We start from the raw sequence: 24,178 nt of genomic DNA, 5'->3' as shown, positions 1-24,178 counted from the left end.
AAAAGCAACTCTGTAGAAAGCCACCTTTTGGCTCCAACTAGTGATCACCACACTCGCGTTTTTGCTTGGATGACCTTACTCTTCAAGCCTGCTTAGCCAAAAGTCTCACATGCCACTTTGCTCAGCAAGTTGCACCCTGTTTACAGCAGCTTGGAACCAAATTTCTGCCTCGCGAGACCATGAGGAAAATTTCTAACTTGTCATTTTCCTCATAGTCTCACAAGGCAGAAATTCAGTTCCACGTCGCCGCAAATGAGAAGCAACTTGCTGAACAAAGTGGCAGGCGAGACTTTTTGCTCAGCAGATTGCCCTCATGAGCGGCGAGCTTTAGGTTTGCACTGCTTTTGTCTGTTGGGTTTGTGAAGGAACTTTAGAGAATGCTCTTTGGCTGTTTAACCGTAGCCCTAGTGAGGATTAGTGTCAATCACATAAAACTTTGTTGGGCTTGACAATTGTGACAATAAGCCAGGTCGGAGTTTCGGACGCACGAGGAATTGTGGAATAGAAATTGGATAAACAAACCCACGTGGCATAGCCAGCGGTATGGTATAGCATAGACCTGGCGTACAAATGAGTGAGGTTTAATTTGTTTTGAGCTTTCTGCAGTTACATGACTTTATAAAAGAGATATTTAGGGGATTCTTTATTCACCTTTCATATATCCCAAAACTGCCCTGGCACACCGTAGAACATCTGTTACTTTTGAAAAAACCCAAACCAGAATGGCAAGTTGAAAAAACTACTAGGTGTGAACATGTGCATTGCTACGGAGAGGAATGGTTTATTTATCTAAAAAAAAAAGGGTCGTTAAGGCCAGTTAGCGCATGCGCGACCAAAATACCGAATTGGCTTATTTTACATGTACATGTACCATGCTGACCTCATGATGGCCTACTTCAGTGTTAAGTTAAACTAGTTATTCCATTTGTTCCTTCACCCTTGCTGACCCGAGTAGTTCTGGTTCTTCGGATTCCCAGTTCACTGTACCTACATATACCTACCTACCTGTACCTGTAGGGGCCATGTTCCCCCCAAAAGGGAGAATTCTTGTTTCATTTCTAAAAATTAATGGAAGCCTATTTGGGGGGGTTCTTTTCTTTGCAGAAACACGTAAAATACTCCCAAAGTAAGCCTCACCCTTTAGGACAAAGATTATATTAATGATATTTCCAGATTTTTGCCCCCCTCCCTAAATAATTACATTCAGGATTTACCCTTGCTTGTGCACTCATATTTGTTTTCGGGTTAGATGTTATGGGGATCAACCAAAAATATGTACAGTAGGGGACAAATTTGTCCCAGCAATGTGGGTGCGACTTTCCTAACAAAAGAAATTGTCCCCATTATGTGGGGAAGGCCTGCCCACAGTCTTATCCTGTGTAGTATACATTTACAGCGTCTGCTAGATGTGCGTTCAGAGTTTGTTGCTGTGGCTAGATATGCAAGCCACTGGCTTGTGGCTGCAGCAACTTGTATAGAATACATGTAGTAGTGTTTTAGTCACGGCCATAGCCAGTTGATTTGGACAGTGCCCTTCCCCCTACCCTGAGCTTACTCAATAACAAACCAATGGAGATTTTCCTTTTTTCTTCACATTTCATGTTTGCTCACATTTTTCGTTGCAGCTTTTACAAAGGCACTGTTCCCAGGCTGTCCCGAGTGTGTTTGGACGTCGCCCTGGTCTTTGTCATCTATGATGAGATTGTGAAGGTTCTGAACAAAGCCTGGCCCACAAACTGATCCTTATATATTTAATGGTCTCTGCAGTGTCATTCTGTTTGGCTGTCAAATCGTCAAAATTATTTCTCCACACAATACCAGCAGACAGGAATTCCATCTTGGACTTCAGTGTGCTGGTTCTGTATATCAAAAAAGCAAGGTTATATGAGAACAAGGAAAGCTTGCAAGACATTAGGGCAACCCCACCACGCATTTTACTTTCCCTAGTGACCTTGAACATGCTGCATTTTAGACATGTTCTGTTGGAATACCGAGCCGGCTCATTTGGGCTACAGATGATTTCCTTTAAAAGCAGCATTCAGCTAAATGTGACCTGCTCTTTGAACATTATCCTGAAATGCTGTTGTGGTCAAGACCATCACCAGAGTGGACAGTGGTAAAGGAATGCTTTCGTCATGGTTCATAGTTGACTTGAATTCAGACGGGAGATCTTGTGATGGTCTTGAAAGGTCTTTTGCTCATCTTAAAGAGGTCTCCACTGCAACACTGCCCTTACTGTTGCTAGCTCTTTGTAATTAGCAAATCAAGCTTGTAAGTCAGATTATTTATGATTAGTTTTTGCTGTTCTAATTCATGGGAACATCCCTAGCTTTGACAAGTCAGACTTATTGGAGTTGTGATATCCATGCCACTTCCAGAATTTCCTTTTTTTCATATTTTTGAACAAGACACTAGGCCAGAAAAAGTTTAAGTTTGAGACATTCCAGACACAGTTGGTGCTTTTTCAGTGAATCAGCTCACGCAGGTGGCTTTGTATCAAATAAACCATATCTACAGAGCAGGTGGCATGTACATGTGGTCTCGTGATCAGGAAGAGAATTATGGTTAGGATCAATCAGTAACCACTTGTCAACCTCTAGCCAATTTTGCGTGGTAACGTATGCACAAAATGTGTCCTGGGTACCAGGCAGGACCAACCAGCGGCTGATCAGTGGTTACTAATTGGACCTGACCAGATGTGAATTCCAGTTATTGTGCAATTGGAGTAGCGCCCTCTGTTGTTGTAGGTTAATAGCAAGTGTTCAGTGTCTGTAGAGATAATTGATTGGAACAACCACTGCTGCTGATTTGCAGAGCAAGCCCATCTGGACTTTGTACAAACGTGATGTTAATTCCCTCAAGCATGCATTTTCATGTTTGGTTCTGTTGTGGTTAAAGATTCACCAATGCAGAGCTTGACTGTTTACTACATTCACATAGTGTCCACTGCCTGGTGTGTTTTGTGTGTGTGAAAATGAAAGAGAAATTACTTCACCAACAGGAAGATGCAGTAGATCATGTGAGGTTGGGAATACATGTACTTTCGGAGTTGGAGATCAACCAATTCCAGTATACCAAAGCACTGTAATCTGATCAACGAATTGTATGCTCTTACTCAGAACTGGGATCCTGTAGAAATGTGAATTAGGCCATGTCCGTAACGGGCTTCCAGAGCTTCGGCTAGGTCTATTGTCTGCGGGTCTCTGTATACTTCCAATGGAGTAAAGACCTAGACCTAGCTCTAGACAAGAGATTCAGATTCAGCCTCAGAGTGTATATTAGACCCCCCCAAAAAATGAATGAATTTGCATTATCTTCTTCTTGCAGTTTGGTGAAGATTTAGAAAAAACACTTCTTGGTCTTCCAAATTCGAAATGTATTTTGTAGGGTTAGGTGGGTGGAGTGGTTGAAATGAACATTTTTATTATATGAAATTAAATTTTCAAGTTCAGTTTGAGTGTCAAAACCCTTAAACACATACAATTCAGAATGCATTGTGGTAGATGAACTCCTGTTTGTTGTTGGAAAAAATATTTGTAATGAGTTAATGTGATATTTTTAAGAATGCTTATTGTTCAGAATGAAAAGATGTTATGAAAGTAATTGTTAGAGATGTACATAAACTGAATTGCTACACACCAGTGACTGTTGAGGAGTCTAATTTGAGAGTGCGAGTTTGAGGAGCCAGTTCTGCAGTACTAGGATTTGTGCTAACCATGATTTCTCCTGCATAACAGCAGCTAATCCAGCCATTCACACACCAAATGACTATCCCATTGTGGGAGCTGCCATTTTTATTTTTGGGGGGTGGCGCTATTGCCCTGCAATAAATTTTACAATTACGAAACTGCTGGGCCACTGTTACAAATTCTGTGTCCAAAGTTAAATGCTAATGAGCTAGATACAGACACACACAACAAATCCCTCAACAGTAAGAGAGGATCGATCAAAGCTGATCTATTTAAACTGAGCACGCCCATGTGATGACCACTCCATACATTAATTAGTGGTGCATACTCTGTAACATACATGCAAAAATGTGTACGTTTACTTCCATGCAATGCATAAGCCCATTGTTTTTGAGCAAAAGCGTCATGTGTTGTTCAGGACTCTCATAGTGAAATAAATGAAATTGGGCCCAGGAAAGTGTGTAAACAGTTAAATGCAATACACATGGGTGGTCATTTCACTGTTGAGTACAGTTTGCTTGAATTCCAAGAGATTTTCTTTTTAACCTTTGAAATATTTGAAATGTTATTAACAGTCGGTCATAGATTCCTCTGAAATGCTGCATGGCATTGAAGTTGAACAGATAAAAACAGATTTATTATTTCTTTGTTAGAATTAATAATCGTAAATACTGTATAATGTACTTTTTGCGCACAAAATATTAGGAATGTAATTTTAGTATTCAACTCAATAATTATTCTTTACCTCAAAGTTAAAACCAGATTTTCTTAAATCAAATTTATTATTTGGACTGAAATTCAATATGTTGCATTACTTGAATTACATGTACATGTACATGAATGTACACTTGTAGGCTAATCAATATGACTTAAACATAACTACCGGTACTTGTAAGCAGTTTATTGGTTGTGCTAACAATTGGCTGAAACAAGTAGTTCAGTGTTCTTTACAGAAGTGAAATCCCAGCAATAAATTTCATTTTGACATGAATGCACAAATTATATTTTGTTTTACATGTATGTCGTCAATCTACACACCTGTTCTGATTTTTTTATTTCCCGGTATATGAAGTCCTTTGTTTTGTCATATTTATTTTTATTTTTCAGTCATTAGAGGCAGTACCAAGATAACATACTAGAGAGGAAGAAAAACTTTCATGTACATGTAAACCTTGTACACAGCTGTGGAGTTTTAGAAAGCATTAATCCTAACATTCCTCAATCCTTCAACAGCTGTCCATCTCCTTAAAAATCACTCAGATACAAAGAGTCCAGACAATTTGTTTGATGAAAAATCATAAGTAGAAATTTTTATTGAAACATGAAAAATATTTAGGATCTGAATCTCTCATTTCGTTTATTCATAAAGCATTGAAATTTTAAAGTTTTAAAGTACAAGTTTTATAATTAAGATATATTAAGATGAGATATCAAGTGGATCGACACAATGTAACTATTCCAGAACTGGTAAAAGACACATATTCATTACTTTTCTTTGAATAAAGTATTCATTCTCTGAACTTCAAGCATGCATTTGTGAAAAAGGAGCAAGGCTTAAGTAACTAAAGATTTCAAACCAAGGGGGTAAACATGATACCACATTTTCCCCCCAAAAGCTACATCTGTATTACCCAAGAGTCTTAAGTCCAGTTCATACTTCAGAGGAACGCAAAGGCTTAGGAAACACAACACTGCAAAACATTTGCAATGAAATTTGCTTGAGCTGAAATGACTTCAACTTTTACAACTTCACAAAAAGAACATTTCATCTGACCTCACAATGTAGTGGTTTTATCCCTTTGAGCCAATAACTAACCTGCCTTTAAGGATACACACATCCAACCTTTCTCACATTCCCCTCAAACTTGACAGGATGTTACAAACTTGGATTTTGGTTTCTTTTCATACCAAATACGAACCTACTCTGAAACTTCCCAAATCTAGTCAGTGTCTTTGTTCAATTTAGAATTAATAGGCACTGTTATGTAACCTTTGTTCCTAAGACCCCATAAGGACCATTCTGACTGGAGTCAGTAATTTATACACGCACACTACCAGCAAATTATGCAGAAAAGTACTCAACTTACAAATTTTAGTCACAAATACCTAAGTTGTACATATAGGAACTTTTCAACAGGAATGATTGATCAAAATGTATGAACTAGTATTTCAACTTTTTTTCAAAATTATTGCAGCTCAGCAGTTTATTCAATATATTTTGATACATTCAGAATTTCTTTTAATGTACACGTATACTTAATAGGCACACAAGCATATTCAAACAATTCAATCTATATACAGATAACATCAATGCGGTTTCGACCTGAGCTTGTTACTCATATTGCAATTGTACAAGCCATACATGTATGATCATATATTCAGATTTATTTTCTTTAAAAGTATTGAATTTAAAACGTCAGTCTCTTCTCTACGATCAATACCTACGCTCCCCCAATATTCGAAGTAAATGGTGTAGGTTTGCAAATTGTCGGTTACCATGGCAATGCCATGAATGATTGATGGACTTTTTTCCCAGACCCTCACTTAAGTAAGCCTTTAGTCAACAGTCATGGGATCCAAGCTCTGTCTATGAATGGAGTGCACCGCAGTCACATACAGTGTACATGTATTGGCAAAAAGTACCCAACCAGGACGGAGTTCAGTAGGGGGCTAATTTTATGAAGTACACGTACATGTATGTATATACTGTGCGTGTGCGCACATCACAAATTTGTTCAGTGGAGCACAACAAAAATATGAAATATTACACTTGAAAAATCAGTTACTGCAGCCCAAGTGCCCTTTAATTACATGAGAATGTACACTGTACATACCGTACAATGCACATGAATCAGTACTACTTACATGTACACAAACATGTACATGTAAGTACAAGCACATGTACTTCCAAACATTACATTATCCAAGTACATGTATACTCAGGGTGTGCATCAAAAAGTGCATGTTACACATTCATGTACATGTACATACATGTACATGTATACTGTGTAGTACATAGCGGGTATATACCGAGCATCTCCATACGTACCAAGTACATGTAGGTGTCACACTCTGAGGTAATGCTGTGAAGATTGGTAGATCTAGCCTGCAATGTACCGGTACATGTATGTGGCCACACTGTCGCCTACCAGGTACAATGTACATGAACATACAGTATATACAGTAATCTTAGCAATCCCAGGAATGCATCCCCAGGTACTGTATCTTTAAAGACGTTCTGTATCTCAGAGAGCAATTTCACCGTCATGCTGTCTTTTTTTCTTTCTTTTTTTAAGACGTACATCCAGCTCTTTTTTTTTTAAGCTGCAACCAGCTTGTTTTAAACAAAGCATTATTTAGCATAACTTGAACAATTGGGCAATTAAAATTTATGGGCAGTGTGAGCTGTGAAACTATCACCTACTTTCCAAGTTGGTCGGGTTTATGTTTAGCAGTAGGATGATGGCAGTTTTGGTAAATTCCTGTTTGAAAAAAGAAACAGTTCTGAAGAGCAGGGTCACACTTTGTTTACATATAAATGGCACACATTTTACATTGCAATCACAGCAAGCAGCAGACGCCAAAAGTTCAATGTTAATGCAATAAATGGTCACTTAATATTAAGTGTAATTCCATATTCTCTATGGTCCAACAAATGCTAACGGTACATGTACTGGTACATGTATGTGTGTGTGTGTGTGTACATACACATGTGTCTGTAAGTTCATGTACATGTACACGTACTCAGACCTACATGTATAGTATGTGTTCCAAACATATGAAACAACTACTGTCAAGATCGCCTCCAAACTTGTTGAAAATGCAAGTGATTCTCACTCGTAGTAGAACATAAGAAAAACAATTCACTCAAGATTATTTAGGATTCTTTTCTGTAAAAGCACACCAGCAGTGAGACAAGGTGTAATGAATATGTAAAACAGCGCTGCAATAAGAAAAAAATAATACGCTCATTTTGCAATAGTGCGCCACCAAGAGTTTGCAACGCGTTGGCCAATCACAATGCACGAAATTTGTCGACCCAATGCGCGTTTGGAAAGGGTCAACAACTTTCGCGCGTTATGATTGGCCAACGTGTTGCAAACTCTTGGTGGCGCACTATTGTGAATCGCCCGTATTGACACTTCATTTGTTTACAAGTACAAGTACTGTACATGTACAATTAACTCATTTCAATATGACTTTGTAATTAAAATTTACAAACATGGTAAGACCTATAGAAATATACACTTTCAACAGCTGCAGAAAATTCAAAATTCTAACATTTCATGTCTATAATTTTTACTTTTGGGGACAAACACATATGTACAGTATTTGATGTACATGTACTGTACATACACATGTATGCGTATGTGTACACCTATTCAGTCTGCCTTTTGCAAGCATCTGACTTTGCAAGATGTGAACAACAGCAGGTAAAATCTGGTGGGGGGACCTAAAAGTGATTGGAACTTGGCCCCTTTTGACATGTTTGATCTGTTATCAATGGTCACACAGACTGGTATCATAAACCAAGTTTTCAATTTTTTTATTGACCGGTTCATGTACACGACATAAGGCTGGATCTCAGCAAAATCCTTGATAATGTACCAAGTACAACATGTGCATGTACATGTACATAATGCACAGGGATTTTCATTCCTATCTTTCTCAGCAATCGTAAGTACTCGTAGTTTTACAATGTTTTATGTGCACTTGTAATTCATAAGTTAACACACCATACATGACAATTATTTATACTGAAACAATTCACATTAGTATTCGTCTCCTTGGTAATTGCATTGTCAATTCCTTCCCTCATCACTTGCGTACATGTGTACATGTCGTGTGCATCTGGCATTGCCCATTTTTATGTGAAGGGTAACCATCACATTAGGAATACAACTTTTAAATTAAACTACTGTACATATACATCTATTGCAACATTTCTTTTATACATGTAAGCCCTGACTTAAGAAAGTACTTCATAACAAAAACATAAGTGCTGCAGAAAAGTCAATCTTAAAAAAGTACCAATTCACTTTTGGACAAATTAAATAAACGGAAGCAAATGGCAGTTTTTATTTAATGGTTTAAGTGAAAGTTTATCCAAATACATGTATAAAGAAATTGAGATTTTACCATGGCCTAAAGTGGAAAGAAATACATGTACACAGTGGTAGATGTACCAGTAGCCGTGATAGCAGCGTTAATAATGCTAAAAATAATCCATTGAAAGCTTTCACTGTCACATGTTTATTCCGGTGTTATCCTCATTATACCATGCACTGCACTGCACTAATTTACTTACAGTGGCCTGGACAAACATGACTTCGATGCCAAATTGAAAAGAAAACTACAACCTGGGCTGGGTCTACGGTATTACGTTATAGGGTAAAGTTTTCATTCGGCACGTACAAACATCTCCCATCCAGATCTCTCTCTCTCTCTTTCTTTGGATGGAGTAAAGAAATAAAAGGAGTACAAAAAAGCCTAAAGTGACCCTTGTATTCACAGGTGGAAGGTACCGGTACGGTATGTACCTCAGTTGGTACTGGGACATGGCATTGGTACCTTCAGCCTGTACATATAAAGTAAATTTTATACAAGTGCATATGTCTGGACATACAGTGTATGTTCATGTACCAGCTGAATGAGCTCATGACAGTATCCACTACACGTTCACTCTGACAGCTGTCTGAGCACATGCTAATTATTAATGCTATTGATCCTCAATTGCTGCTATTGATTGCTACATGTAACTACAGCGTATCCCCTTTGCTGTGCGCAGGTGATTTGTCTCTGAGTGGGTCTCGCAAACTACAAACAGGACAGGTACATATACATGTACATGTATGTACATGTACTTCAGGTGTACCGTAAATGTACGTGTACGTACATTTACGTACATGTACAGTATGTAATGTCTGAGATCATTTCTCTGCACTTTCTTGTGCAAACCCTTCAATTTATTAGTTGTCACATTAATTGATGAAAATGGGAAATATGGCCTTGTGCTAGCCATCTGACACTCTTAAGTACCTGTAAGTTCTTGGGCTTACTCAGGCTTGGTCCAAGTGACCAACCTGAGCCAGTGAGTTACTGTATGTCAGGAAGTACTGCATCTCAAATTACATGCCAAAACATGGTAGCTTAGTAAAACGTTGCGAACAAAAATTCATACATGTACTACTATACAAATTCAGAAAAAGATACATGTACATGTACATGTAATTCTGCATGTCATGAAAATTGAATCAAGTCATCTTACATAGTTCAATTATGGAAGAAAGGCTCAGAATGTGTATTGGACTTTCGTCCATCCTGATTCATTTTGCTAATTTTATCAATGCATCACCTCTTGACCTGGTGGGGCACCTCGAGTGTCCAGATTCATGCCCACTGCCCACCCAAAACTTTGACAACACCTCAGTCTGACAGTTAAGCGTGAGGGAAGTAATCAAACACGCTGATAAAAGACACAAAGTTCAAGCTCTAATTCTAGCTACTGTACTATTCATAAGGAGATTGCAAAACATGTAAGTTAACATGGATATCAGGCTTCATCTACATGTTCATTGTAGGTAGCATATTTTTTGATTGCAATGTAATGATAACTTGTTCTCATGTACATGTACATTGTACACTCAGGCATTTCCTTCATGATTGTTAATGTGGAAACAAAACTGAAAGGCGGTAAGGGATTGAGCTGAGCTACACATACATGTAACTGTACATGTACATGTTCAGGTCTGCAATTCTCACCCTTTCAAATTATGACCTTGTTATTTTGGGCACAGCAGAAGCAAAGATCGGCACAATAAATTTATCCTTTTGTACCGGTATCATTTCTCTTTCGACAAATGAGCAGATGGCTTTGTCTTCTCTTTTCTGAACAGGATCTCTCATTGATCAGCTTTCTCCTTGAAAGAAACTGAGGAAGAACACGTATGCACAGAGCTGCATGCAAGTGAACTGGGGGCAGACTCCGGGAGTGTGGTTTCTGAATCTCATACATGCTGCAGATGTGTTTACTGAATCAACACCGAGTGAAAAGGCATACGTGTAAATCAGCACATGTCCGCTTGGTAGCAAAAAAGACACTGGGGGTTATACCTTTATCAGATCTTTCCTTTTTTTGTTACATGCAGCATGTCTTTATTACATGTAGCTTTATCCTTGAGAACTAGCTTGAACACCTCCGAGTTTCTTCTGGCCTACGCATACATTGTACATGTACATGTACAATGTAAATGTAGTGACAATAATTAGCTTTTACACTGTAGTAACAGGATAACATAAATTAAGGATGGTGTGATCACTTTCCTGCATTTATTTTTATCCTGAAAAATGTTCTAATAACAATTCCATGATAATCCTGGAACTGCTCCGTTACTGAATGGAAAATTTTTAAGTTTAAAGGACTGAAGCTCTGAGTCAATTTATTTGAAAACATCACACATTTTCTCTCCATTTGCAGTGCACCACTTTATAGCCAACTGTAAAAGTACTAAAAAAAAAATTTAACAGCTGCTTGAAAGAAGTTAAAGTTTTACCTGCATATGCACAGTACAGCTGGATGTACTGGTGCATATAGGCCTGCCTGTACATGTACATGTACATGTATCTTGCTCATGTACATGTGTACATGTGTACAGGTACATGTATGTACTACATTGTACTGTATTTTGTGAGGACTCTGCTGTATCCAACAACACTTGTAAGGTCAAGTAGGGATTATATTCATGTTATTAAGCCACTCTCAGTGGTTTGAAGGTAGCGCTCCAAACGCGCATACAGTGTACATTTAATGTACTAGTACATGCATCAGTGATGCACCCAGGTCTTGGATCGGGGCGGGGGGCCAAGTTGGTTATAAAAATTACGGTCCAAGTTTTCATTTGCAAAACAATTCTCATCCCCCCCAATAAAAAAAAAAAATTTAATAAATTTTTAAAAAGTGGTAGAACCATTTCTAAAATAATGCCACTTTCAATTCCTAAAACAAAAACACAACAAATGAACCCCCCAAAATATTTCCAACATGTCTCGGGGAGGGGGTGAGGAGGTGGAAGGTTATCCTGTCCCCCTCCCCTCCCGAGCCACTCCCTCTCCTTTGGATATGCCATTGGTATGCACATAACAGCAAATCAGCTGTCCCAGCGGCCCATTTCAAGAAGTATGGATTAATTGTGATTTTTGGTAGCACCCTCAACTTGAATAAGCTTATAACATAGATCTCTACATTGTAAATACATTATCACAAGGACCTTTATTATGGGTCTAATTTGGAACAGATATCTTCAAGAAGTGCGTGTTGCACTTTAAGTCCTAGAACAGACCTGCAATGGACGAGTACATGTACATGTATGTTAACAATAGAATCTAGAAATAACAAATAAGATTATCAATCACTGTATACACCATCCCCTTACCGGTACAAGAGTGCTGTACATGTAGATGGCAGGAGGCTGCATACACAGTACCAGTATTTCACTTCACACTGTTGCAGGCAATCCACTCAACAATACTTCATTTACTGCTCATAAACAGCTTTTAGACTGAATGTTCACATCAACTCAGAAATGATTCAAATCCGAACACATTAACTTTGCACTCAACAGATTTTATGACTACAACGTACCCCTATACTGTACCTTCAGTATCTTACATGTTTCATCGCTTTGTGGACTTCTGGCGCATGGAGGACCTCATTTTCTTGCTGGTCTTCCTGCTCAAGACTGGAATAATCTCAGGACTCAGGGACATCATGTCCTGCTCACTGAGAGACCTGCGGAACCCAACACTGTCCTCAGCACTCTTCTCCGTGTCATACCGGGTCAGTCCCCAGCTCTCAATGTTGGGCTGGTTGCGCAGGTAGCCCAGCTCACAGATTGCCTTGTACTGGTCGGGGATCTCCATCAGGACGTTGAGGGCAAAGGCCGCCTCCGCATACTTGGCCTTGCTGCAGACCTGGTGGAAGTTCACAAACTGGAAGTTATCAAATTTCCGACTGGGAAGGTTGTCGTCGTAGTGTTCCATGGCGTCCCAGGGTCCATCCCCGATGCCGATCACCACGATGCTGATTGGATGCTTGGAGGCTTCAATAATAGCTTTGGCATTGCTGTCCGTGTCTTTCAATTGACCATCTGTCAGAATCAAGAGGAGGTGGTAGGTTGGTTTCTCCTTCACCACTTCAATAGCTTTCTTGATTAATGGCTCCAAGCTGGTTGGGCCACTTCTCTGAATGTCTGGACAAACTTGGTTGTAGCACTGTAGGACTTCCACAAAACCGTAGCAGGGCTCCTCATCTGGTTTCAGTGAAAACACGGACACATCCTTGCTGTTGACATCCCCAAAACCGTAAACGGGGATGAGATGGTCAGAGTCAAATCTCTCCAAGGTAGCACCAATGATTGTCAGGGCCCTCTGGTAAGGGTTGAACGTTCTCCCGTTGGATATGTCATGGAGGCATCTGGAAGCAAACACACGCCGACCTTGCCACTCATTGCTGGCGCTGAAGTCAATCCCGATGATGATCTCGCTCCGCTCCAGGCCAGCCATCTTGATGGCCTCCACCACCTGCTCAAAGGTATTGAAGCGGTCAACAAACGATGTGAACGTCGGGCACTGGTGGAACGTCAGCCCCAGCTTCTCAAAGATGCTGGTCTGGTTGAACGTGGCCTCTCGTCTCCGGCTGCCCTTGGGTTGCCGCTGCTGGCCCACGGCTGGCTGATACATCTGGTGGAGGGCCAGATAGGCCAAGATGGCTATGACGAATAGCACCAGTGCCATTCCAACCAAACGATGCAGGCATTAAGGCAAGACAGACATTACGTCTTGAGATTAAGAAGCTTCTTTTTACCTGAGGGAATCAAAGAAAATGATTAATTTTGAAAGATCTTTCTTATATTAAATGTTTCAGTGTGAAATTGAGGTCTACATACCGGGTACATGTGTGTAACAACCTGTAGCTCATGTTGAAAACAAATTAAAACACAGAAACAGAACAAACTAAAGGAGACTACTTTCACTTCACTGTTTTTTTACAATGATCCACAATTCAGTATACATGACATTACATCTAACTTACTTTTTTACAATGAAAACCCAATTTTTTTCAACTTCAATATAACATGTAAATACCTTTCCAATGTTGAAAACACATTGATGGATTTCTATTTATTTATGCTGCTCCATGTTTGACACCAAGGCACACTTTTCCACTCTGTTAAATGGATTCAAGCTGAGGTGACAAAGCAGACTGCCTCATTTTCACACCTCAATCACAAGGTTACAAAACAGCAGCAACTTGACCAGTTGACTGGGCAACTGTCTACAGTGTACATCATGATTGAATGCACTTTGAGTACTGTCGGCTGCCAATTTTCCTTATTTCCGTCGCCTTTGGCCATGGTTTTTGACAGCAGTACAAATTGCATGTACAATGTATTTCCTCCCGTTAAAGACAAAGGAAGTGAAATGAAAAGTTCTTTTCACTTACAATGACAAATGCGAAATAACATATTGGTTTTCAACAGCAACTTGAACCATATTGAGCAAGTGCTACACGTGCCTCACAGTGTCTATGAACGTACTCATACATGTACATGTACATGTACATTCAAAACTGGATCTAACTCAAGCTGTCAGTGTTTATTTGTAATGCTAAACGTAACAGCCAGATCCATGCCAGCAAAGACTCTTCCAATCCCTCGGTGCCCAACAGCATCTCAGCAATAGCTGGCATCATGCAGGAACACTGACAAAAAATACCACTTACTGAATCCAATTCAATTTGTCACAGAAAACCCTGTGGCCGTTTTCTGTGGGTGGCACATGCCTAGCTACTCATACACCGTGTATATGTAACATGCAATGTTGGCAAGGGGGATAGAATTAAGACTGTCAGGATATGGTCCACTGTACAGCACCGTACTCACCATGGCCAAGTACGGAATCACTTTCCCCTCAGGTCTACTAGTAGCATTTTCCCCTCCGCATCAGAAGTATTGAGCTACATGTATACGTAGCACCGATGCTGCCACATTTAGCACCACTTTTACTGGATAGCTCATATACTGTACATGCCCTTTCTGCCGAGTTTGGGAAATATCGCACACGTGTGCAAAAAGCACATCTCCGGCATCAATGATAATCAATACATATAATGGAGTGTAGTTCTCATTTATAACTTGTTCCTTCAGTAAAGTTTCACATGAGCTTTGAGCCTACAAATTCTCATGCACTCATTAATTATAAATAAATGGGAATTTTACTGAAATAAACTGGCCTTTGCTAAAAATATCGGTAATACGAGTAGTTGCAAGTTGTATTGAAGGACGCAAGTCTTGGAAAGTGACATTTTTGTCATTGGTTTTTCAAAACAGCTGCATGTATGCACAATCTGAAACTTGCCAACTTGGTCACTCTTTTGCATACAGTTGTAACAAGACTGACATAAAGCATTGTCTTAGAAGGTGGAAAGATCCCCTCAGTACAGGGGAAAAGATCCCCTCTGTCCTAAGTACATCTTTCACAGTAACTGAACATGGATTTTATGTACAATGTACATGTACATCACGTACACATACTGTACATGTACATGCAGGTCCACAAGCAGACATGTATGCACTTCACACGTCAGTAACTCAGAACAACATGTACATGTAATTAATTCCTACATACACACTCTTACCATTAACTTCCACCATGTGTTTATTAAACATCCAGCATTCCTGAGCAATGCACACAATGATAAGTACATGTACATGTACATGTATGATTCACAGTACATGTTCCTCCATATTGATGAAGCAAAGTTATACAAAAGCTGATAATCCCAGTAGCGCACAAACATGTTTCACTCCACAAAGTATACGCACTGGGACATATGCTGCTTGGGAGCAAAGGGCAATGCCATTTTGGTAGATGGAGCCTATCACAGCTTTGTAAATAATTCTCAAATTTGTGCGCCTGTGTGGTTGCATATTAACCTCGCTCAGGTACCTAAAGTGTAATTCATTCAGATAAGTAATTGCCAAGATCATAGACCAAGGCAGACCTCTACAGTACTGTATGCCATGACCAGGGGCGTGGCAAGGGTCTCGTATTCAAGTTTACAAGCGAGTGTGACAGACTAGACTTTTAATCATAAAAAACAAGACAAAACCAACAGTGTTAAGGTTTGATAAAGGTGTACATGTACCAGAAGGTGCCTTTTAACTGATGTTCCATGCCCTTTCATTTCGTCAAAGAAAAAAATGCACTTTTAACAACAGAGACAGGTCTGTTAATAGTATTTTTCCTGGTTTACACATGTACATGTACATGTATGTACCGGTCATGGGTACTGGTTCATGTGTAAATGTATGTATGTACAATGTACATTCACCTTTTCAGTGATTGTTTCTGAAGCCCTGGGTACATGCATGCTTTTTAATCAATGATTAACCCTCACTTTTTTTTCTAGATTCGCCCTAATCAACCCAATACCTGTACACGTACCGGTACCTGTAATAGTACTACTTTTATCTAGTCTCCTCATTAATTAATGTGTTGCCAGCCTCCTACTTTATCAACTGTTTAAGACTGGCCACGAGACAGGCTTTGGACCAGTAACAATTGTCAATTGTCTTAGATATCCGGTACTGGTACCTGTATTTTTGAATACAAGTATGTTAGCTTTTTAACTCCTTTTTAATTCCTGGTAAGCACATGTGCTGTAAAATGTATGGTATCTTCTTGCAATGTTGAACTGGGCCCACCAAAGTGAAATAAATGGAAAATAATTAAATGAACAATATGAAGTACATGTAACAACATTTTGTACATGAACCAGTCTATTATTTCACACCATCAGTTGTTTAATTATGGAACTACATAACTAGTACCATATTTATTCCATTAATGATGTGAAATTAATTTTATTTCATTTCACATGCTTCACAAGTAAGGAGCTCACATTCATTATGAAAATGGATCCAATTATTTTGTCCATCTGTGCACAGGGACTGGGAGTCCAAACTACTGCAGCTGAGAAAGACACATTTAAATATACCAGGTACACGTACATGTAGCATTTTAAAAATGTAAAAAAGAAAATTCAATATCTACCGGTACATATACACAGGTGAAGTAATTAATGTAGCTGGGACGTGACATTTTATTTCATCATTTTGATTTAATGAAATTCTTTACACTAATTACACATTTTTATAACATCTACTGCAAGTATCCACTTAAAAGATTTTGTTCCTGCCAAGTACATGTACATGTAGTAGGCTGCCCCAAAAGCTGAAAAAAGTTAATGTTTATCAATATACATGTACATGTAGTTTCAAACATTTATGAGTTTCTCAATCATGCATGCCAGACAAAATTTTGCTTGCGATCATGTAAAGTTTTGACCTACTGGCTGTAGTCAATTAACTTCAGCTTATGTGCCCACCGTCATTCTTCATTGGCCATGCCATTCATTTTCTTCTTATGTAAATTACATTTCCAGAGATTTGTGCGCTGGGTGTATCCGTTCTTGCCATGGTTGAAAAGTAGTGAAACCTGTTCTATTTCTTCAAGCATGTCTACTCACCAAAACAATAGGCACTTTAACACGTCTCATTCAGATATTTTTAGGCACAATCTTTAAGCCCTACCAAGGGAAATTTTTTTTTTTCATTTTTGAGTTTTTAAAATGCAAAAAGTGGCACTAATCTCTTTCAAAAACTAGTTTTATTTCATTTTTGACAGCTTCCTCATGAAGTTTTACAAGCTGACATGAAGGATTTTATTTTCCATGGAGAACAGATTCTCAATAAGAGGTGGGGTTACCCTACATGTACATGTAGTTAATCAAGCTTGAAAGAATTAATTATTAATTAATTTTCAACATTTTCAATTAACTTTATTGAAGAACCAACAGGGTGAAAAGTAATTCCCTCCAAATCTGATTTTGTTACCACTTGAAGAACTTCCACATATCACAAACACTATGGGACAATGTAAATTTTGCATAGATACTGAAGTGCTTTCCAAATTGTTTTGAATCATTTAGAAGTCAAAAAACCCACATACAGTATGTAAAAGTATAAGAACCCATGACTGCATTGGCGCCATGCTTGTGAACTGACATATGTTACACCCCTCTTCGACTAACAGGGTTGGGACTAAGACTGCACTGAACATGCATGTTTTGAAACAACCTCTTTAACAAAGCAATAAAAAATTCTGAAAACAGAAAAATGAACTTTCTGACAACAGACTCATTTTTTTTTCACACTTCTCATTTTTGCTAAAGCACTTGTCATAGCAGCAGTCCATAAAGGTGAAAATGTTTGAAAGTACTGTTTTGTGCATTCTTATCGAATGGGCGTTGTACATGTACAGGGGTACTTGTACGACTATTACTTTGACTAGTTAACATCAAACATTTCAAAAATTTGATCAACTGTAATACAAGTGATATTTTTTTCAAATTTACTTCTCCTGACAGGGTTTAAATCCATCTGTCCCTCCTCATGCAACGTCTGACAAGGGGGCACTTCCTAAATCACAGGCAAATGTACCAGTGCATGTACATGTACCAGGAGCATTTTGTACATCACAGTTTTACACTCAGATCGATAACATGTAGAGAGACGCATCCCCTTACAGTGCTTCCACACTTACAGCAAAAACCAATTTACTACTCTATCCTCAACCACAGCTCTTAAATTAATGCAGATCATCTCTTACTGGGCTTGGTCAAAAGGCCTTGTGTGCACACTGCAGGTACATGTAAATTTAATATTGACTCACTCTGCTGTTATGGATACTTACTGATAGGCAAGTGCAGAAATGTAAACAAACATTCACATTAGTTACAATGTGGTACAGGAGACTATTATCTCTTATCCTGTACAAGGCATGCCAAAAATTGTAGACTGTCTCCAACGAGTCTTTGTGAAAATTAACCTTTTGCCACATAATCAAGATTGGGCAGGAAATGCTATTTTGTACAATGAGGAGAATCAAAAACCAAGATAATGGAGTCTTCATAACCCCTTCAATTTACATGATTTATTACACTTTACATTAAACACTCACCTGATTCTAAAACAAAAAAAGATGTGCATACACGTATGTACACGTACACATACAAATGGAAGCTTGGTTTGCCCCAGAGTTAAAAAAACTAAAATGCTAATTGTCAATATAAACGATCACTTTACCCAATTTGTACAAGCACCAAAGGTGTCAAAGTGTTAGCTGAAAAGGCGGGACTTTTGTTGATGGAACTACAGGTACAGTAAGCTGCATTCTGTTTGAATTGCTTGAAACACACAGAAGTCAGCTTACTGATGAGACGTGCAGAAACAAATGCTGAGCAACTTGGATGTAACAAGGGAAACTGATACTTCATGCTAAATCCCTCCAGACTTCCAAATCTGAATATCAAAATGCCCCCAAAGAGATTACGATCTTCAAATACAAGGCAATGATGAAATGGATCCACCAGCTTTTGTATCAATTTACTAAGAGGAATTACATCACTCTACACATGATCCGACATGATACAATCTTCCCAAGCCTTGAGTAATTTAATGCTAGTACCGGTACATGTGAGACCGACCACTGCAAGTCACTTTTAAGAACAGAAGGATGAGAAGCCAATCTGCTACTGTGTCGGAAAATAAGAGGTCAAAATAGAATTTGACACCACATACATGTACACGTTTGCAAGCACTCCGGTTTTATGATACATCTGGATGAACATTAACTTTGAACTGCACAGTGCTGGACTACGGTAACTTACAGAGCAATTCAGCGAGGACCCACTGCACTGAGAGTCGGTCCCCCACAGAACCCGTCTTCCCCTGTTGTCATGGTGTCAGCAACGACGATGAGGATGAGAGTGGATGACGAGGATGCAGTGATGTCAATACCCTTGAGCAAATCACCTGTAATGTCAACAGCTTCCACCTATCTTCTTGAATCAAAAATGATGCTGCTCTCCAACATGCCACGAAGACAGACGCTACAGATTTTTTTCCTTTCTAATCTGAACATGTAGTTGGTGCAATGAGGAGTCTTACAAGGCAGACTTGCCTGGAGGGTGCAGATGGTGTGTGAAAATGGGACGTCAAAGGAAGCGACAGTACGGTAAATTGGGCTGTGCAAGATGTCAATCTAATCTGAATAATTTTTGATGATTTTGACACTGGATTTTTCAATTTTTTTGTTTTGCATTCGCACCTTTGCAAGGAATATCCTATTTCTATAAACACCAGATGACAAAAAGTCTGCAATTTTGTCCAGGGCATCCGGGTACGAGTGTGCACACGTACAAGTACTAAGCACCCTCATAAGATGTAACGAGCATTTCGCTTTCCTTCATAACTCTGCAGTGACATCAATATGCTGAATTCTTCTTTTCTGGCAGGCTTGGGAATTGCTACAAAAGAGACGACAACTTGGCTGAGATGATATATGAATAAGTGACATTAACTGATTGAATCACAATTCAGCCCAATCGCTAACATTTGCAGTAATGTGATCGAGTCCATACTTACCGGTACATCACACATGCTTAGTACAACCATTATTGTAACATTATACACCACTACATTTTCACATTGTTCGTCAATTGGATGTACAGTGTGTACTTAAACGGCTCTTTTTTTTTGCACAACCCACATAAATGTAGATAATGTACGGTAGGACAATCTTGTCCAGTAGAATAGGGCTGATTTTCTGATGCATCAACTACACAGTGAAAAATAATATGGAAATTTGTGTAACCAAACACTAGCAGAGCCCGCATATTATTCCAGACCCCAGTAAATGTCACATTGTGTGGGCACGCAGCTATGGGACGTACAGGAACTCTGAGAGTTGAAAGTCTACATCGCTGCAGATGGCATGGAAGTCACAGGGGGTACTGTGGTTCACAACAGATATCAATATCAATTCCATGGTTCCATGACTTTAAATGACCTTTTCAAATATACAAGATGATATACTGGTACTGGTACATTTTATATTTGGCTAGAATAATACTTGAAAAATGGATTGAATTGATGATCTGAATTTGATTCACAAAATGTACGTGTAGAGTATGTGTAGGTCTAACAAGATATGAAACTGAGGTTTTTTCAGATGTGCATTCCTTGTTTAATCATAATTAAAGTGGTAAGAAGTGTTTAAATTTGACACTCCATCTGAAAGTCAAGTACATAACTTGCATAAACTTACAATGTACATGTAGGTGTTTGCATTACGCGTTCCTTGAATGCACTGAAGCAAACATGTACATGTACCTTACATGTATTTTCTAGTTTGATGAGGTCATATAGCATTTTAATGCTTTACCTACATAAACAGTACATTTTGTATTTGTTTGTTAAGTGCAAAATAACATTGCTGTAACATGTACCGGTATTATACATTCATGTAAATTGTGTAATTATTGATTGAATGAACAATGGGCCATTTACACATGTACATGTATGTACATTACCCAATTCTCCTTACAAGAGCTTTCAGTTTGATGGCATGAATATCACTTTGCATCTGCATGTAAATTTTGACTCAAGAAATGTGTTTCAGATTTGAAGACACACTTGTTGGTTGTCATTCACCATACTTGTTTATAACAGAGAGAACTTGTTCCAACAATGATGAGCTACATGTAGATGAACACATACGTCCATGTATGGTTCATTTATCATGGGATCTTTAGACGTAAACACTTCAACAGGTAAACAAACTGCAAGTTCCTCAATAAAATGCATGCACAGAATTAATGTTTTAAAAAGGCACAGGTACATGTAGTAAATACACCCGTATACACATCCTTTTTTTTAATACAAAACACAGTAAAAGGAGGCCAGTATTAGAGTACAGTACAATATGTCATGTTCACAAAGTTTCCCTGATTGTTTTACATTTTGCCATGTCTTGAGCACTCAACAACAATACCAGTACATATATTCTTCATGAGCATCAGGCCAAGGAGGCAAAGACTGGATTAAAACTCTAACTCAATATCTGCTTTTGTAAAAAAACTCAGAGTCCATTGTCAAGTCAAAACTGTGGGGTAAATGTTGTTCTGAAAACAAAATGGAATACATGTACAACATTGACAGAACATCAAGTGGTCCACTCTTTCACTGAAATTCCGGTAACTGTCTGCATACATGTACAGTGTATGTATGTATGTATGTACATTGCAGGGTGTTAAAACACTGACAGAAATTTACAATCATTGGAGAAACACTGTTAACGTGACTGGTCCCCAACCAGCCAATAGAGTCCATATACATGTACAACATGTATGAACACAGGTGTGCAACTAGCAGTTGATTTGAAAAGCTTGATGCACACAGGTGACACATTACACACTTCTTTTCTTATGCTCCACTTATAACTAGCGTACATGTACATTGAACATGACCCTGCAGCCAAGAAGAGTGACTGAGGGTACATGTACATGTACCGGTACCCACATTGGCACCACGATGGTGTGACAGCAAAGCAGCTCCAGCAGGAGTTTAACAAGACATTTTCTACCCTAGAGGTTTGAGAAAGGTTTGTACATGCAAGCTTTTCGCCACGTGTTCAGCAAATGTTGTGATGTCACTGTGCCTTCATATTCATATCTAGTGGAATTAACACCTTCTTCGACCAATTTTCAGACCTTTTCCTTTAAAAAAATCCTCCAGGGCCACAGATCACAGAAAGAAAATGAAATATTAATTTCATTCAAAACACCAAGTGATAATATTTAGTTAATACTGCAACTTTATGGGTAGGAAAAAATTTTGGCAACCACTGCCTTGAACCCAGTGTCAATTCAGAGGTAACAAACAATTAACAATTAGTGTTTATTTGCTCCAAAGCGAGAATGTTGTAGATTAGGATGTATTGGTTCAATGCTGGCCATATTAAAAAAAAATGCTGGTCAGCTGCTGGTTCAAAACAAAATAAACTCAAGCAAACCGTTTTCCAATACTCAACTTCGTCTCCGTCTCAGGCTTTGTTTCCAAAACCAATCCCCGATAGAGGGCCTGAAGCGTTTAAATTAAATTGGATTACTGTAATTTTTGGCTCTCTTGCATCTTATTTGATGTTTTGTGGCACTATTAGACTAATTACTGCGCATACAGCTTCAAAGTTAGCTACCCTATAGATAAAAACAGTTGAAGCCTGAGACGGAGCCGAAGTTGAGTATTGGAAAACGGCCCAGGCTTCATTCTACTCCTACGTCTGTTGTACTCAGCAAAACCCATAATAAAACTAAGGGCCTAGTTTAGATTTTTCAGTGGACATTAGCTGACCAGACAACACCATAGCAACAGATGTGAATTGTTGGGTTTTTTTCAAATTAATTTTACAACTTTCACACTGCCCACTCTCATCAATTTTCTTTTTCTCATAAGTCGAAGATGTAAATAATATAATCCCTGCTACCGGTATGGCCTAAAAACGTCGAGACTTACGTCTGCACAATATTACTATTATCGTACATGTATATCATATAGGCCTAATATAATTATATCACGTGCGCCAAATACTGTACACTGTGCCATACAGGGGGTATACATTAAGAATTATAGCGTTGTTAATGCCACATGTAGGTTACGCTTACTGTAGTCTGTACAGCTTTACAGGTACATGTATATGTACCATAGGGGTGCATTCCACCAAATCGTTGTATTTCTGCGTGCGAGCTCATTAATATTTTGTGATCCCATGGGATTTTTATTATAAGACAGATCATAATTAGGAGGAATCGTAGAAATATTTCTATAAATCCCTAATTTGGGACTGATAGTTTCCAGTTCGGGGCATTTCTTTCACAAAAAGCCCAAAACTGCAGACCTACCGGAACATGTATTTAGGACAGAGGCAGGAGGCTACATTCAGAAATGAGCGCTTAGTTTTACTGGTATTTTTGGGGTATCTTCCTTCAAAGGCGAATAAAAAAAATTCAATGGCTAACACCCATGAAATTGAATGAAAAGTGATCTTCAAGTTCTAGCCACAATCTTGAATTTCCAGGGAAAAAAAGGAGGCCAACCTCTTCACGAGAGTATTTCGGATGGCTTTCTATCGGCGCGTATTCAGGTATTTGGTTTAGTGTTAGACCCGTAAACTGGGCAAACAAATACTCCTCCTGTAAACAGGGCCCAACAAATACTCCTTTTACGGGGCTAGTGTAGTGTAACCAAAGAGGAAGGACAGGCCTACCGTGGTTCGTGACGGCGCCGTATGACATTTCATTTGTTGAAAAATAGAATCGTACGTACTCATTCTCCTGTCCCCGTGGCCGTGGTTTCATCGACCTCGTACCAGCTTCTGCCGTCCATTGGTACCCGTAGTCTGTACCGTATATCAGGGAGAAGGTCCACCAGCCACACGGCATTTGTCTGCTGGTTTTGATCATTCTTTTAAACTTTAAGTTTAAGCGCCGCGGTCGCAACAAATACGCGATCTCCATGTACGCACCAGAT

The 24,178-nt window shown here is 38.9% G+C and overlaps 1 protein-coding gene and 1 pseudogene across 5 annotated transcripts in view; one reads left to right on the top strand and one right to left on the bottom strand.

The window, feature by feature from the left end:
• Positions 1-4,691, top strand: part of slc25a1 (solute carrier family 25 member 1) — a 13,066-nt gene extending 8,375 nt beyond the window's left edge. The window contains exon 6 of the mRNA XM_022249429.2: positions 1,626-4,691. Within this exon, the coding sequence (XP_022105121.1) occupies positions 1,626-1,740 (115 nt within the window). The 3' untranslated portion in view covers positions 1,741-4,691. The remainder of the gene's footprint in view (positions 1-1,625) is intronic.
• LOC110987052 (uncharacterized) lies at positions 4,453-24,178 on the bottom strand (annotated as a pseudogene). Of its 4 annotated transcripts, none has more exons than XR_015426493.1 (2): positions 23,916-24,178; positions 4,453-13,551 (listed from the first exon to the last, which is right to left on the bottom strand). The product of XR_015426493.1 is annotated as an uncharacterized LOC110987052, transcript variant X1 (transcript). The 4 variants fall into 4 exon arrangements; XR_015426495.1 differs by having other exon boundaries at positions 23,975-24,178; XR_015426496.1 differs by lacking the exon at positions 23,916-24,178 and adding an exon at positions 19,480-19,621.

This window comes from Acanthaster planci, linkage group LG09 (genome assembly GCF_054643075.1).
Source record: "Acanthaster planci isolate LZ-2023a linkage group LG09, COTS_SCS, whole genome shotgun sequence".
NCBI classification, from domain to species: domain Eukaryota; kingdom Metazoa; phylum Echinodermata; class Asteroidea; order Valvatida; family Acanthasteridae; genus Acanthaster; species Acanthaster planci.
The sequence above is the reverse complement of the archived record's forward strand: the minus strand, read 5'-3'. Positions and strand labels throughout refer to the sequence as shown.